Genomic DNA, 17,653 nt, shown 5'->3' with positions numbered 1-17,653 from the left:
ACGCTCTAGATCGTGTAGATCAACCTTAAGGCTTCTGGGCGGTGGGTATCTATCCACAAGATGATGATTTGGATGATTTCTGCGATAACAGCCCAGAAGGTATTGCTTAGACAGCATGTAGTTATGTCTTCGCACTGGTAGGATCTTTGTCTCCTGATGGAGGTGGTCCACATGAGAACTAAGGAGACAGCCCGTCGCAGTTCGGAGGGCGGCATTCTGACAGATCTGAATATTATTCCACTGCGTGTCACAAAGTTGACGTGACCACACTGGCGCTGCATAACTTACCACAGACCGGCCAATTGCTTTGTACGTGGTCAACAAGGTTTCTTTGTCTGCACCCCAAGTGCTGCCAGCGAGTGACTTGAGGACCTTGTTTCTACTTTTGACTTTATTGCAGATTGCTGTGGCATGTGGGGAGAAAGTGTAGGAGCTGTCAAATGTGACGCCAAGTATTTTGGGACACTTGATGGTCGGAATCATTTCTCCATCGACCATCACAGTCAGCTCAGAATTCACCTCACGCGTATTTGTAGTGAACAGTGTGGCTGAAGATTTGGTGGCGGATATCTTCAGATTTCTTGCAGCGAAATATGAGGCAAGCTCGTTGAGGTAGACGTTCAACCTATCGCAGATGTCATCAATGGGTGAGGGGCCTGATGCCATGATCGTACAGTCGTCCGCATATGATACGATCTCTATGCCGTCTGGAGGAGGTGGGATGGAGGATAGGTAGAGGTTGAACAGAGCCGGAGATATCACCCCACCTTGGGGAGCTCCCTGTTTCACTCTACGGTGTTTTGACTTCTTATCCCTAAATTCCACAAATGACTGGCGGCCACACAGATAATTCGCGACCCAACGTTTCAGGCCTGGCTGGAGGGACGTGTTGGCGATGTCCTCAAATAATTTGGCATGGCTGACCGTGTCGAATGCCTTCGATAGGTCCAGTGCCACGAGGACCGTCCTATCACATGGCCTGGGTTGATTGAAGCCACGGCAAATGTGTGTGGTGATGGCATGCAAAGCTGTTGTTGTGCTGTGCAGTCTCCGAAATCCGTGTTGATGGTCGGCGAATGGAAATTCTCCTACGAGGCTCGGGAGGAGTAATGCCTCAAGCGTCTTAGCCACTGGTGAGAGAAGGGAGATCGGTCTGTACGACTCCCCCAAACTCGGGTCCTTACCAAGCTTCAGTAGCGGGATCACTCTGCCCATTTTCCAGACATCGGGAACTATAAGAGTGTTCAATGACAGGTTAAGGACTGTGGTAAGGTACTCAACTCCAGGTAAATCCAGATTCTTCAGCATCAATGTAGAGATTCCGTCGGGGTCCAACGCCTTGGAAGGTTTGGCGCCACGGATGACATTCGTAACTTCGCCCACGGTAAATTGTGATGGCTGTTCATCGGCTCGGAGACCACGAATACGGCGAATGGCTCTCCTCCTTGCCCTGTCTCTCTCGGGATACACAATAAATTGACGGTTGAACTACCTGGCGCATCTCTTCGGATCAGTCACGGTTAACTCGCCAAAAGTGACTGAGGTCCTGTCGTCCCGTCTACCGGGGTTCGAGAGAGATTTAACAGTGGCCCACAATTTGCCTGTACCGGTGCCTAAGTTACATTGCTCCAAGTGTTCCAGCCACAAATTCCGCTTATGTTCGTTGACTACCCTGTTTATTTCCAGATTCAGCTCGCTGATTCTGGGGTTAGCGGGGTCTATAACACGAATCCCATCACGCTAGTCTGCGAGTACCACTGCTTGCGCCGGGAAATTGGGTCGCACTTGCGGTATTCGACCGGCTGGTATAAAGCGAGCGGCTGCTGCGTTGATGATGTCTCGGAATTTCCTCTCGGCCACAAGCACATCAGAGGGGGGTGGCAGTTCATTGAAGCGGCGATTGGTATACTCTCTGAAGCCAGTCCAATTGGCCTTCTTGTAATTGATGAACGTCCGGCGCTCAGAGGTTATGAAGTCGGGTGGTCGGTCGATGGTGAGGATTATGGGGAGGTGGTCTGACCCCAAAGAGATGACGGCTTGCCAGGATACGTCACTCAGGAGATCAGGGGATGCGATTGAGATGTCTGGCGAGCTGCTGCACCTCCTCGTAATCCTAGTGGGGGCATCCTCATTCACCGTGCAAAACGTGGAGCTATCTATCTGCTCTGCCAAAGCTATGCCACGCTGGTCGTTACCTAGGGGAGAATGCCATGACGAGTGATGTGCATTAAAATCCCCCAGAACCAGACGACTATGGCCAGATAGCAACCCACTAATGTCGGGGCTGTAGGCCTGGCCATTAATCGGGACACAGCTACCAACCGGCGGTATATACACGTTGTATATCTCTATCTCGGCAGTACCAGACCTGACTGCTACCCCCATACATTCCATGTATGGGTCACTAGCGTCAAGCGCAGGCGAGATAGGTCTATACTGCATGGAATGGTGTATAACGAAGGCCAATCCCCCACCTCCATTCCTGGAGCGATCCTTACGTAGCACATTGTAGCCGTGACAACTGTGCAAGCTGCAGGTGTTAGTCAGCTTTGTCTCCTGGATCGCTGCGACCGATATGCTCTTCCGACTCATGAAATCTACAATCTCATCAATCTTGCCTCGCAGTCCATTGCAGTTTAACTGCAAGAACGATATATTTCCTGACACTGGCCTGGCAATAGTAGGGCTAGGGTGCTGTCGTTGCATAAATTGCCGTACGGGAGAGGTCGGGGGGGTCACATAGTCCGACGACGAGGACGCCGAAGGCGACGACGGCGACGCTTGTGACCCACTGCTGGCTATGTTCGCACAGCACCTAGCGACATAGCCAGTATGACTATACTCCCGTAGCGAGGTTAGGCCAGAGCAAGAACGGAAATGTACCCACTCCAAGCACCGGTAACACCTCACCGACACTGACCGATGATGAAGGTGGTTCTGGCAAACGGACCAGAACCAGGGTCCGGGGTTCTTTTCAATCCCGGCACGGACCAGAAGCATACGGAGAAGGCACTCCGGGATGTGCCTCTCCCATGACGAAAAAAGACGAACACGTACACTGAGGCGGCAGCCCTTGCCGATGAAGATTCCATCGGGTCAATCCGGTGCGTACAACCGGCTGCCATGGGATTGTATATATCGGTCCTTTTAGTTAGCTCCAAGATGGGGATATGGACTGTATTTGGATCTATGCGTATGTTCTTTCAGGCAGATAACGATAGCCGCAAAAGAAATTCTGGGAAGGGATTTAGAGTGTTCGAAATCAGGATATATGCCGGCCCTGTAGGCCGCGGGTTCTAGAAACGTGAGATCAAAGTTTGTGGAATCCCTCAATAGACTGTGGTTTCACGACATACATACATAATCATAATATTATTTATCAGATACGATGGCGCCGTATTTACCCTCGACCCCAACACTCAATTTGTAATTTCTCCTACTATCGACAGTAAATTTTAATAAATTGCACTGAAAAACGATAATTTTAGGCAGTACTTGGCATTTAGGATGTGAACTTGTTCTCTTTTTACATTCATTCTTTGTTTACATGTTCTCCTATTTGATTGGAACGCAAGGCGGATTTAAAAAGGAGGTCCCACGCGAACTGCTGTTAACATTCGGCCAGGTTTGACGGTATTAAGATGTCAGATTTTCTCTTGTTGTCATCTTCTTTATCGCAAATTCTCTGCTCATGTACGCACACGTAAACACACACGCACACAAATTTTTACTTTGTGTGTTGGCAAAACGTCTATCAGCTTGATGGTGGATTGCACCATATGATTTGTGGTTGTTGTACAAATGAGACCACCTTTAATTATTTCACCACATAAACAGAAGGTGTTTTATAGTCTTCTTTTCTTCGATGTCCTCACAGCTTCTGCAAAAGACGTTACTGGCAATCTTCAATCTGTCAGCATGTTTTCCGATTAGACCTGTGACCTGTCATAACGGACACAATGACTGAGATGTCTATTGTAGCCAATGACAGCAGAGCAGTAGATCTCTTCAAGCCTAGATTAGGCCACATAGTTTTGGAATGCTCACAGCCTCCTCTTTGTGACCATCTATCAATCGTTGCCCTTCGGACAGATAGTACACTTCACGAGAAAACATTTTACTCTGCTGTTTACGGTACACTACCTGGTAATTATGTCATGGTTATACCAATGTACAGTTCAGCAGAGAAAGATCAGCTTTACAAAAAAAAAATTAGTTGTTCACACAACGAGGCTCTAACAGCGAAAATGTATTATATTGCCACTTGACGCATAATCGAGTTGCTGCTTAAATTTAGGACGGTCTATTTTATGAGCCGTTACTACACTGCAGAAAGAGGAGAACAGACCATGATCCCAATTAGCTGTAGGCAACAATAACACCAACTCTTTGTTTATGAAATGAAATTTCTTTATAATTTTCGATATTATTTGAATTTTTGCAATTTTCGATATTTTAAATGGTTTTGTATGGTTATTCAGAACATTTCCCTAGCTGCGGGTGAAATATCATAGCATTTTTTCACTAGTATGGGGTGTCATAACAATTTCTAATCATTTATGGTGTTTTGCTTGACTCCGAAAAATATTTTTGTCATTCCGATTCGTTGGTACGATTCACGTCACATTACAAAACGTGTCCCTAAAACTCGTGTTGTTGCACAATAAAATAACGAAAATCAAGGCAAAAATTGCAAAAAAATCTTAAGGAATTTATACGGTTGATAATCATGAAGCATTTGTAGTAAATTTCGTCGTTTTGTCGAATGAAATAGTAGTGATTTAAAAAGGCAAAAATGTGAAAATTTTCTCCATGAGGAACAATTGATTTTTTTGGGGTGCAAGAAAAATTTTCCTTCTCCCTTGCTCATTCGAAGTGGAATTAAGCGAAAGGGAGACAAGTGTATGTGATGATAATAAAAATGCGCGCGCAAATGTGTGTGTAAGCGAGAAAATTCGGAGTTATTTGTTAGTTGGCTTGGTCACGGGCATATCTAGCACGCTTTTCTTGTTGGTATGACAGCGGAATGCTCCGCAAGGGGAGTTTGTAGTAGGTTCGAGAGAGACAGACGGTATTGTTTCGGAGTGATTCGGATAAAAATGGCATCAACCATGCGGTTGAGCTACTTTAATGTATGTGCCCTTTGCCTTTGTTTTCCCAGTCTAAGCGAGACGGTCATTGTCGAGTTGCGCGTATCTTCTGTCTTTGTTGTTTTTTCGTTGTCCCTCGAAGTGAGCTATGCTATATTGCTATAAACCAAACCACGCTACTATCTCGACCAAAAATTTTGGTTTAATTAATTTATTTTTGACGTGAATCGGTAAATAATAGTGAAAATCGGTGGAAATTTTTATTCGCCCATCAATGTGTGTGATTTGTCTTTAAAATGCAGGTCGAGAAGAGCCATAACGAGCTTTGAAAATTTCGTTTTTGCATTGTGTTTTTCCATTTTGTCCTCCATGCAAAAAAAAAAAACGACCCGAGAAAAAATCGTGTGAATACGCCGTAGAGAATGTTTGTGTATGAAGTGTAATTCGCCGCATCGCTTTCAACTTGGGAAAGCGAATAATACATATTTTGTTTACTTGAGCGCGAACGGGTATTTCTGGCGTTTTTCAGTGAAACATGTAGGGAAATTAAAATAAATCTTTAATGAAATTAAAAAGTTTCAATATTATATTTTTATTCAAAAATAAATAAACCGCGCCATTTCTTGGGTTTCTTTTGTGTTTTGTCTCTCTGTCTCTCCTCACTCTCCCTTAATGTTGTGTTTTGTTTTAGTGGTCAATTCGGTCTCCCCCTTAAAAGTGCATTTTCGCAGTGCTAAGCCTGGTCGTTTTGTTGTAATTGTACTGTGCATTTTTTTTCTTCACTTTTGACAGATAAAGTAGCGTGGCTGTCATCAAACGAACAACAACAACAACAATCCTTCAAAAGAAAAAAACATAAATGAATTCGCCCTAAAAAAATTAATAAAAAAGAAAGGCAAACAACACAACACCAAGAAAAAAATTAAGAAATTATACACCGTCATTACTACATTGCTGAGGCAACAATAGCAGCAACAAAAATAATTGAAAACAAAAGAATTTTGGTGTAAAGCAAACAAAAATAAAAAGAAACAGTGAGGCAAAGACCATCAATTTCCTGGAAGCAGCAGTAAGCAAGTAAACGACGTACGACGATCAAACTGTGACCAGAAAACAACAAAAACATACAACCATACACATCCATCCAAGGGACAACAGCAGTAATAACAACAACAAACATTGTCGGTATCATGTTTTGCATAAAAAATGCAGTTTAATATTTGTACGGTCGATGTCGCTGTCGCCTTGGCTGCTGTTGCTGCATCGACTTTGCTGCTGCTACTAAATGTTGCTGGTGTTTTTGTAAATGGAATATGAAATGTATACAAATGTTAACGTTTATTATTGTTGTAATTATGCAAATTTATTTAAGTTTTTCGATTTCAATTTGAAAAATGTCGTCGACTCATAGCCCACACGATTTGTTATTGTTGCTTCCATTGCAAAAAAGTCTAAGTTGTCAAATCAATCAAACAAACAGCAACAAACTGCAGCCGCAGCACGCAGAAACAACGCAGCATTATCGTCACTTGTCAAAATCGTGCAGCGTCAATAGCAATCTTCCCAAAAATAACAACAAGCTACAACAACAACTAATACAAGAACATCATTATCAACAACAACAACAGCAAATATTACTGTTGTCGTTCTTTGTGGTACCATTGCTGATCACCTCTGCCATAGCAGCAACGATAGTGGTGGCGCAAGCAGAAGAAACCCAAAACCTCACAAATACAGCAAGTCAGAAGAAGAAAAAATCCAATAAATCAACCGCAACATCATCGCCACCCCTGCTATCCGCAAGTAATACAGCTGTTGTCGAAGGGGAAACAGCACAAGAAGACCCGGTATTTGGAGTGCTGCACAAAATAACGACAGCAAAAACTACAATAACAAAGAAAGAGGCAAAGACGACGAAACCACAAGAACAAAACGTCCACATACATCCCAGCATACCAAGCAGCAACAGCATCTCCTTGTTAACACAAACAGCAGAAGGAGATCTCAAAAGACCGTACCTATTTTTCGAGAAAAAGGGAGCAGCAGCGGCAGCATATCCCTTCCCCTCGCAAAGAGTTGGTCAAAAACTACGTTCATATATTTTTGTATATATATTATACCTCTACATAAGGGTTTCACTTTATAGAAGTGGAACACCCAAATCATCGCCACTGCTGGATCGATCATATTATTACTTTTCTTCATTACCACTCTACATAATTATTTCACTTTATAGAAGTGTAACACCAAAATCCTCGTCACTGCTGGATCGATCTTATTTCTCTTCTTCTTCACCATCGTCGTCAATATTGCATACAGCAGCAAGTCCTTGTAATAATTTTGAGCTTAAGCCCTCAATAAGCAGCAGTGCTGCTTCTATAACGCCAAGCTCCACGGAGAAAGCTTTAAAATATATTATTAGCTTAGCTTATCCGCATCATCCTATAGCAGCACCGGCATCAGCGGGGACGAAAACGACAAAAACCTTATTTTGTAATTCTTTGCATTGCGCCAAAGCACTTCATTTTTGTGGTTATTGCCCTTACAATAATCACCACCACTACCAGCACCTTCATTATTACCAAGGCTCCTTACGTTTAATACACCGGGAATAAAGAGTAAATTGTTTTAGTTCCCTCCCTAAACTGCTACTACAACTACACTACTCATCATCTCATTAGTTACCTACCCCTGTCTCGTGGCGTAATATATATATATACATATATAGAATATACTACCTACAGCAGCGCTATAGAAAACGAAATAGTTTCTTCTGATCTGATTTTTATAAAATTCACAACTTTATCAAGAGCCAAATTTATTTTGTTGCCAGCAAAAGAAGGGGGAAACAAGGAAAGAAGAACAAGAAACGAAGCAAAACGTTAATTCCGACACTAACATCCATTTATCCAGCTTCATCATCATCATGTCGAAATTATCATTTAGGGCTCGTGCCCTTGACCCATCCAAGCAGATGCCCATTTATTTGGCTGAGGAGCTACCAGATTTGCCGGAATATTCAGCGATCAATCGTGCGGTACCACAAATGCCCAGCGGCATGGAAAAAGAGGAAGAGTCGGTGAGTTTTTGTATTCTCGCTTTAAGATTGAAAATAAAGGTCTATGTGGATGAATTCATTTATTTGGGTATTAATTAGACCAGGTATATCAAAAGGGAAATGGCCACTTGTTAAGCTGACGTTTGCTTATTTTAACTTCACAAAATTCTCAATTCTTAACGGTGGTATTCGTTGTTGAATATCGAGTGTCCTAAAAGTCCATAAACACTTTTTAGAAACCTCAATGCGTGTATAAGAAGGGAAAATTAAAGACTAAGCAAAGTTGACATCCCGTGATGTCCTTAAGTTAGGTTGGAAGGCAAGCGACTAGCAACCTCGGTAAGTGGTCACTTCACTCGGAGAACTTGGGGCCATTGTGTTCGCCCTAGAAGAAGGTAAAAGGGCCCTTGGGTCCATTATGTTCGCCCTAGAAGAATGTAGAGGAGAAAAAGAACAGTGCAAGACACCAAAATGGAAAAAAAACAAACACAAGACTGGAAGAAGTAAAAGTTGTCACCGGCGAGAATATAAATGGGCGCAGGGATGGTGTGCAAATATTTCGTGGTGGTTGCTGATGCTTTGCGAATGAAAATTCTTCAACGGGACTAGAACGGCTTTGATTTTTACGACAATGAAGGGCGAATTTATAAAAAATTGATTATAAAATTAAACTCAGGATAAATTCTTTGTTTAATTAGTAGTTATATTAACGTTGTTGGTTTTTGAATAACAATTAAATTGAAATGATAATATTGTACTCTAGTTCGTTAAGTATAAGACTCTACTCTGTTAAGTATAAAATTAAATAATAATTTAATACTTTCGTTGGTCGCTCCTTGCGTAGTTACAATCTTCTTTTAATAGTGCTTTCATCTATTCGTCTGTGGAAGGCGGAATAGAGGATAGGTTGGGTTTGAACTATGCTAGAGATATAACCTTGCCTTGGAAAACTTCCTTGTATCTCTTTACGGACTTTCGAATTATTCTCTCTATAGTTCACACATGAGTGGCGACCACAAAAATAATTCGTGATCCAACGTTTTAGGCCCGGATGGAGGGATAGAGGTCTTCGTTTGGTCCAGAGCCATGGCCTGATATGATTGAGACAATGCCTAATAGGCGCAGGTTTGACGTGCAAAGATGTCGTGATGGCTGATGCTCTACGATTGGAAATTGATCAACTCGGGAGGAGTAGTCCTTCAAGTGTCTAGGCTACTGCTGAGCGTATGATCGGTCTGAGTCTTCGAGTCTTTCGGGCTTCAGTAGCATTATTACTCTGCCCATTTTCCAGCCATCGGGAACTCTAAAAGTCAAAGACGAGCTGAGGACCTTTGTCCGGTACTCGACACCCGGTTCATTCAGATTCTTCAGCATCAGTGTAGAGGAGAGGATTCGGCCGTGGCCCAGAGCCTAGAACAACTTGGATCTGCAGATGACATTTGCAACTTCGACTACCGTTACGAAGAATGGATCTCCCCTTGTCATGCCACTCACGAGATGCTTATTCAATTTAAGATTCAACAGTCGCCAACTTTCTTTTGTTATTTACTGTGCTCTGTCTCAGATTCAAGTTCACTAAAAAGACCATTACTCCCCCTGCTCAGGCTATACCTCGGCTAAGTATTTCTAATTATTCATTTCTCTTACCAAGCTTCCTAACTTGATTTTGGCTGGGGCCAAGATTTCTAAAATCGGCCTCTTAACTTCCGAGTGATATGAAGAAACATTTCTATTACCCCTACCCATACCTCAATTCCTCGCAAGTTTGTAATCCTATTGCCAAAAGTCCCAAAAGTCAAAATTGCAAAAACTTTCTACATTAGATCCTTCCTATAGTTTTTCTACGCACAATTCAGAAGTTGTCTTCATCATCACTTTCTTCAATATCGCCATCATAATCACATTCAAGACGGCTATCATTGTTGGAATCTGATTCCGATTGCATGGTATCATCACCATTGTCTGTGACATCGCTATAATAATGCATTTTGTGGTCAATATTGGAAGCATTCATAGATGCTGATACGATGGCATCATAACTAGTACTGGTTTGGTCATATTTTCGAAATGTTTCAAATTGAGAGCAGCTAGCTAAATTTTCTGGAAAATCTGTCTCTGGTTCTGAATCATCTTGTCCAGAGAAACTTGTTTTGTCTTCAAAGTATCGGTACAATCTTTGCCGCACAGAGTTTTCGAATTCTAAAAGATCAGTGCGAAAATCTTCTGGCGAATAGTTTTCGATTTGAAAGAGGGACAGATTTTCCATATTCTCACATGAAATATTTCCGAATTCCGATTCCGGTAACATTGGAACATCTTCATCATAAGCTAATGTTCGAGACATATCACATTTGCGATATGTCTCGAACTGGGAACAACAATTATTAGCACCATTTGTATTTATGTCGTTTGCTAGTTCGGTTTCGGATTCGTATTCCACGGAAGAATCATCATATCCAATGCTATTGCTTTGTTCATTGATGTGATGGTACCATCTTTGTCTAAAACTCTCTAATTCCAAAAGATCACTGTAAAAATCTTCCAGCGCATAATTTTTATATTCAAAGATAGAACAATTGTCTAAATCTTCATATGAAGTAATTTGATATATTGATTTCATTGGGACATCTCCATTGTTATCCAATAGCAACTCATCATCATACGTTTTGGTGGTTTGGCCACCTATCCTATAGGTCTCGGATTGGCAGCAACAATTATTGACATAATCTTCCGGAAAGTCGATTGTCGATTCGTATTCCGACTCTGATAATTCCATGGAGGAATTATCATGTCCAACACTGTTGCTTTGGACTTCCAAATGTTGATTGTATGTTCGGCTCTCTAATTCCAGCAGATCATTAGGAAAATGCGAATTGTACACCAATTCTAAGCAATCATCATCTGCATTGCTGGTGGTTCGTTCACATGTTCGAAATGTCTCGAATTGGGAGCAAGAATCGTTAGCATTATCTTCAGAGATATCAATAGCCGATTCATATTCAGACTCGGAATCGTGTTCGGAATTCATGAAGGAACCATCACGCTCAACATTGTTGCTTTGCTGATCAACATTTTCTAGTTTCAGTCCCTTGAAATCATTATCCTCGTATGCCTCATATGCGATGCGGATTCTTTTTATCTCTTTATAGTGGTTATACAACCTTCTTCGCGAACTTACTATGTGCTTCCAATATTGAGATTGTCTAAAACTAATAACCCCTGGTTCTTCATCCGTATCGAATCCGGAGCTAAATTCCAAGTCAATGTTATTAGAGGCGTCCACTAAGGCATCGGCAGTTCTATAGCCTTCTAATTGAAAATTGTTCAAACTCTGCTGCCAATCTCTGAAATCCCTTTTCGGATTGCCAAATTTCCCTGCTATATTACAAAACTGACCCCCAACTGCATTATGTTCCTGAACCTCAGAAGCCTCGTTTCCCAAATATTCTAGAATGACATTTTATTTTAAATTAACAAAATGTTCCTTATTTTTTTACAAACGAGATACATATTCAAACAAAATTGAAATGAACACATTTTGCAATACTTACCCTCTACGCAACTAGTTCCTCCCAATCCACTATTGTTCCCATTCTCCCCGCAATCACAATCAAAGACTTCATTTAGGACATTCCTCGTTGCCTTTCTTTGATTTTCGTTTCTTGTTTCTATTCTTACCGAGGGATGGTCAGGAAAACGTTTTGACGACTCTCTTCCGTGCCGTTCTTGATGGGCCTCATTCGCAGAACAAGAATCTGAAATGTTTTTGTAATAAAAAGCAAAATAATGTTTTAATATAAAAATTTTTTTGTGATGAAATTCATTTTTGCAAAACTTACCGTCAATGTTGTTATTTGCACGAATTCCATGTTCCTCGGTTGCTCCAAATTCGGACTCCACGAATTGGTTGAATGTATCCATATTTGATTGTTTGTTTGTTGAGTTTCTTTTCAGTTTTTGATTTAATTCTTTTGTTCTTTCCTTTTTTGAAAAAATTTTTGTGTTCTTTCTTGAATTCAAAAGTTTGACAACTGAACTATAAAACATAGGTAGGTAGGTAGAATCTTTAAAATACGAACTTCATTCATAGCTCTTGTCAACACAAAATACATTGAAAAAAAATGCAAAACATTAAACATATTTGTTTTGGAAGATCGAACTTCTTTAATTACGAGTGGTTTGTGCCGACTACAAAAGGAATAAGTTCCTTTTCTATCTCTGCTACCATTTTGTCAAGCATATTGCAAAAAGATATTTATACTCGGTGATTAATTGCGTCCTTTCCATATGGCCTCGGAGATTCAGTTCTCTTTTCTTCGGCGGCTACCGTGGCGCAGAGGTTATCATGTCCGCCTATGATGCCGAACGCGTAGGCTCAAACCCCGGCTTGAACATCAGAAAAAAATCTCAGCGGTGGTTATCCCTTTACTAATGCTGCTTGCGAGGTATCCTGCCATGTTAAAAATTGTCTACCAAGTGGTTGTTGTTGTTGTAGCAGATATATTCTATCTTTCGTCTGCTTGATTCTGTTGAGTATCCAGATCCAGGAACTCTGCGACTAAGATGGGGTGCCTCCAGAGGGATCTGGGTCTGGATGGGAGGTTAAACAGGTGACGTGTGGTCCCTGGTCACAATCGGGACATACATCCTGCACGTCGACATCAATCCTTGCCCGGTATGAGTTTTGGCGACTGCATCTGGTTTGCCGGTGGAGGTCAATTTCTTCAGGTGCAATGGAAGGCGGTCATTCTCCAAGGACTACATTCACCCGGTAGCTATTTTCCACACCTGTTACCGTACCTGCATGAATGTTGGCTAGTCCCGCTCTAGATCATGTAGAACTACTTTGAGAGTTCTGGGCGGTGGATACTTATCCACAAGATGATGATTTGGATGGTGTCTGCGATAACAGGCCAAGAGGTGTTGCTTAGACAGCATTTAGTTATGTCTTCGGACGGGTAGGATCTTTGTCTCCTGATAAAGGTGGTCCACATGAGAACTGAGGAGACAGCCCGTCGCAGTTCGGAGGGCGGCATTCTGAAAGATCTGAGTATTATTCCACTGCGTCACACACTGGCGCTGCATAACTTACCACAGACCGGCGAATTGCTTTTTACGTGGTCAACAAGGTTTCTCTGTCAGCACCCGAAGTACTGCCGGCAAGTGACTTGAGGACCTTGTTTTTACTTTTGCCTTCATCGCAAATTGGTGTGGCATGTGGGGAGAATGTGTATGAAAGGTTTAAGTGGCATTCTGCCATCAGACTCACTTAGACGTTTTCGTCCATCGTGATACCACTGGAACAGAAGAAGGAAGATGCCTTCTAGTTCCTACCGTTGAACCATCCAGATCGCTTTAAAAAGCCCAGTAACTTGCGAATGTTCACATCCGCTAAATCAGACAAGTTCTCGAAGAAATGAGAACATAGTGGAACTTCTTCTAACTGCTAGTGCGGGACACACACACAGAAGGTGTTCTATAGTCTCTTCTTCCTCGATGTCCCTATAGCTTCTGCAAAAAAAGTCGTTGCTGGCAACCTTCAGTCTGTCAGAATGTTTTCCGTCATGACGGACACAATGACTGAGACTTCGGTTCTAGCCAATGACAGCAAAGCAGTAGACCTCTTCAAGTCTAGATGAGGCCACATAGTTTTGGAATGCTCACAGCCCCCTCTTTGTGACCATCTATCTTTGGTTGTCTTTCGGGCCTAAGTCTGAAAACTTAGTTTACATGTCCCTGGAAAGTGTAGGGTGGTTCTTAGTTTCGCAAGCTCATCCGCTTTAAAATTCCCTGGGATATCTCTGTGGCCCGGCACCCAGAACAGGTGAATTTGGAACTGTTCAGCCATTGTTAGAAGATCTGCGACAGTCGAGGGCGGTTTTTGTGTTCAGAAATACGTTATCCAGGGATTTAATGGCTGCCTGGCTGTCTGAGAAGATATTAATGCCAATCGTCGTAATGACATTATATCTTAGCCATTCCACCACTTCCTTAATTGCAAGGATCTCTGCTTGATACACACTGTAGTGGTCGGGTAACCTTTTCGATATGACCAGTTTTACACCCCAAAGCCCACCTGGTCGTTTAGTTTGGAACCATCCGTATAGAAGTCTATGTAACTTCAGTTACCAGGAATATCGTAGTTCCAATCGGTTTTGTCAGGAATACTGGTACAGTAATTTTTATCAAAAAGCAGCTCAGGCAGCCCACACTGCCTGCAACATCGGATATTGTATCAAGTATAACACAGTGTCCGTGGCCGTCACATCACCAATGAGAAAGTTCACTTAACCTCACGGCAATGGTCGCAGAGACATAAGATGTAGCAATAAATTCAGTGAATCAGATGGTGTCGTCCTCAGTGCGTCTGTGATGCACAAACAAGCCTTCCTTTGGATCCGGTAAAGTATTGAGCAGATTGCAGTTATCACACCATGACTCGTGGTCTAAATGCCCAACTTTTGCCAATGGTTCTCTTGCAGGTGTATAGGGCAAAAGTGGCCTTTCCAAAATGTTGGATTTGAAGTTCAGTTTCCTATCCAGCAAAACACCCAGGTATTTTGCGCTTTCTGTAAATGAAACATTCTTTCCACACAAGGAGACAGGTTCCACTGTAGGGAACTTGTATCTCCTGCTGAATAGAACTAATTCTATCTTGCACGGATTTATACCTAGACCACTTTTGGTAGCCCACTTCGCTGTTGCACGTAGAGCTTCCTGAAGTATATCTCTTAGACTGCTGGGAAACTTTCCCTTCACCGCAATTGCCACGTTAACAGCAAACGCGACCACTTTTACTCCTTTTTCTTCCAGAGACAATAATATATTGTTAATGGCTATATTCCAAAGAAGAGGAGACAGTACACCTCCTCGACGTGTTCCTCTGATGACCCATCTTTTTAGATCCACAGATCCAAAGCCTGCCGTAATGCATCATTTAGTAAGTAAGTTATTAATAAATAAGCCAGGGAACCAGTCTATCAGACACAGCTTGTAATTCAGCCGGTGATACGTCATCAGGAACTGGCGACTTAAAGGAGTCGAAACTTCTTATCGCTCAAAGGATTTTCGGCTCAGACACAATTTACCTAATGGCCTCCGACGAATACATATCAGTGACAACCTCTTATGGCGCCACGTTGTCCGTTGGAGAATTTCCCGCGAAATGCGTGTCAACGAGTAGTTCTAATGTTTCCTCTCTAGACATTGTCCATACATTCTCTGACTTCTGGATATACCCCACAGTAATAGGTCTCGAGGACAGAATCTTCCTTAGCCTAGAGGCCTCAGATGTTTCCTCCACGGAGCTGCAGAATTCTAACCATTATTTGTTCTGAGCCCTTCTAAGCTCGCCCTTGTATTTTCTTAGCTCAGCATTATAGATGTCCCAATCGTGTGGTGCTCTTGTGGCTTTTGCTCTGTTAAATAGACTTCTGAAGTCCTTCCTTCGACCAAACAGCTCTGGAGTCCACCATGGCGGTCGCTGTTTGCCCCTTGGCTTGGGACTAGAGCATGCTGCCACAAGCGAGCTATTCAGGGCCTTAGTAATCCGCTTCCTTTTCTGGTCTAGAACGGATAGGGTTCGTGATCCGCTTCCTTTTCTGGTCTTGAAGGGATAGGGTTCGTGTTCCGCTTCCTTTTCTGGTCTAGAAGGGATAGTGGTGCAGAATTTGTGCCGAAATTTATCCCAATCCGCCTTTCTTCAGTTTAGCCGAGGGACCAATACTCCAGTATTTTCTCCAAGGCTAAAACTAATATAAAGATGATCAGAGAAGCTGTGGTCATGCAACACTTCCCAGTCTTATATTCTTCCACTTATATCTTCCGATACAAAGGTAATATCTAGTAACTCCTGCCTGTTCCTGGTAATATAGGTCGATTTATTCCCTTTATTACAAATTGCCAGATTGCAACTTAAAATATATTTAATAAGCGGCTCACCCCTTTCGTTGACATCCGAACTTCCCCATATCTGGTGATGTGCATTAGCATCACTTCCCTACAGAAACAGCTTCAACCAGCGACTTAAGGTTTGAAGGCGGCAAACTTGTTTATTTCAAGGCTGGCTACTACTAAATCTTCAGTGTTTAGCGTCGGAAGAAGAAAAACTTTTAGACCACCCTTTGCAAGAACAGGCCCCGTTCTTTGTCCACGTACCATTCCTCCCCACATCCGTAGGATACAACGCCTTCAAACTTGTTGCGGTCTGCGAGACAGCCGGAGTTTAGTACGAATACTGCATGTCTCCGGTCACCATCAGCCTCATCCAATCTACCAATCTTCCAGTCGGTGGATGAAAAATTGGGATTACATTCCCTTTGTCTTCCAAGTATCGCTTCAGGATCTGAGGTAATCCTTTGTATTCGAGCAAGCGCCATTGGTCGAGAAGGAATATCTTCCTTCTTGACTAAATCTAGTGCTGCACCTGGCCAGATATTACCAATCTTTTTTAGCGCACAACGATACATTTCGATCGCCGAAGGCAATTAGTTTGTATCGGCCTCGATACCAGCCTGCATCGTCACAAACTGGAGGAGACCCAGGGAATTCCGCAAGGACGTCGGAGTATACTGATGACAGTCCATTGACAACCCCACTCCAATTATTCCTAGGTATGCAGACCTGTTCTTCTCCCTTGTCGACAACTGCCATCACCAAACTGTCCCTAGCGACATTAGTAAAGGTTCTGGGACCCATCTTACTGTTGTTCGCCCTAGTTCTTTTAGGCATGGAATTCCTTCCAGGTGACCGCAGCCTTTTGGCTGACTGCGATGCAGTTTCCGAATCTAGACGTGTATTCTTTGGGGTAGCCTGTGCAGCGAATTCCCGAGCCCAATTTAGGGAATCTCTCTCCCTATCAGTGGGAGTCCTAGGATCATTCGCACCAAGCCCCTCAATAACCCTGAGAGCGATGCGTCTTCTATTATTCCAACATCTTACAGAGCGTGTTGGTTTGCCGGGGAAGGCCGATGGCCTAGGCAAATTATAGGCATGCGAAGAAGGAATAGGATTGGCCTTGTCCTTTAGACTCGAACCAGGTGTCTTCGTCAAAGCCCCTGCTGACCAGTCGTCTGTCAGCTAGTGGAGCCTGGAGCAGCCGCTCCACCAGTCGAGGTTTCAGTAGCAGACAACATGCTACGGTCTGATACCACCACCACAGCTTTTGGGTCTTTGGAGTCCATTCTAAGCCTACTCCCGGGCTATAGATCTGCCGCTCCACTGGAAACAGACACTTGATAGCCATCGACCATTACAGTGTCAGCTCGGTATTCATCTCACGCGTATTTGTAGTGAATGGAGGATAGGTTGAGGTTAAACTGTGTCGTAGACATCACTACCAAATGGTGTCGCTATGCGGCACTCGGAGGAGGAGGCTCTTTATCTCTAATCGGACTGCACTCATTGATATGAGAGGAGAATCCACTGTTCCTTAAACTTATCCTTATCATATACCTTGAACAACCCAAAGCACAGGCAGATCGTTATTTACCCACCAACGCCTAAC

General features: G+C 42.9%; 2 protein-coding genes across 4 annotated transcripts in view; both read left to right on the top strand.

Moving 5' to 3' along the window:
• The first annotated feature begins 4,724 nt into the window (after positions 1 to 4,724).
• LOC131997731 (uncharacterized) lies at positions 4,725 to 7,936 on the top strand. Of its 3 annotated transcripts, none has more exons than XM_059369171.1 (2): positions 4,725 to 5,009; positions 5,883 to 7,936. In XM_059369171.1, the coding sequence occupies exon 2, from the start codon at positions 6,485 to 6,487 to the stop codon at positions 7,703 to 7,705; it is 1,221 nt and encodes a 406-aa protein (XP_059225154.1). In that variant the 5' UTR covers positions 4,725 to 5,009; positions 5,883 to 6,484; the 3' UTR covers positions 7,706 to 7,936. The 3 variants fall into 3 exon arrangements, with proteins under 3 accessions (XP_059225154.1, XP_059225153.1, XP_059225152.1); XM_059369170.1 differs by having other exon boundaries at positions 4,725 to 5,013; XM_059369169.1 differs by lacking the exon at positions 4,725 to 5,009 and adding an exon at positions 5,206 to 5,320.
• An 80-nt stretch (positions 7,937 to 8,016) lies between these two features.
• Positions 8,017 to 17,653, top strand: part of LOC106091196 (uncharacterized) — a 43,870-nt gene continuing 34,233 nt past the window's right edge. The window contains exon 1 of the mRNA XM_059369159.1: positions 8,017 to 8,169. Within this exon, the coding sequence (XP_059225142.1) occupies positions 8,017 to 8,169 (153 nt within the window). The remainder of the gene's footprint in view (positions 8,170 to 17,653) is intronic.

The sequence above is a fragment of the Stomoxys calcitrans genome, chromosome 5, assembly GCF_963082655.1.
Source record: "Stomoxys calcitrans chromosome 5, idStoCalc2.1, whole genome shotgun sequence".
NCBI lineage: Eukaryota > Metazoa > Arthropoda > Insecta > Diptera > Muscidae > Stomoxys > Stomoxys calcitrans.
Note: the sequence above shows the minus strand (reverse complement) of the source record. Positions and strands in the feature narration are given on the sequence as shown.

What these genes read in the sequence shown, in the direction of transcription:
- LOC131997731 (XM_059369171.1), top strand. Translation starts at nt 6,485, where the DNA reads ATGTCGTCGACTCATAGCCCACACGATTTGTTATTGTTGCTTCCATTG.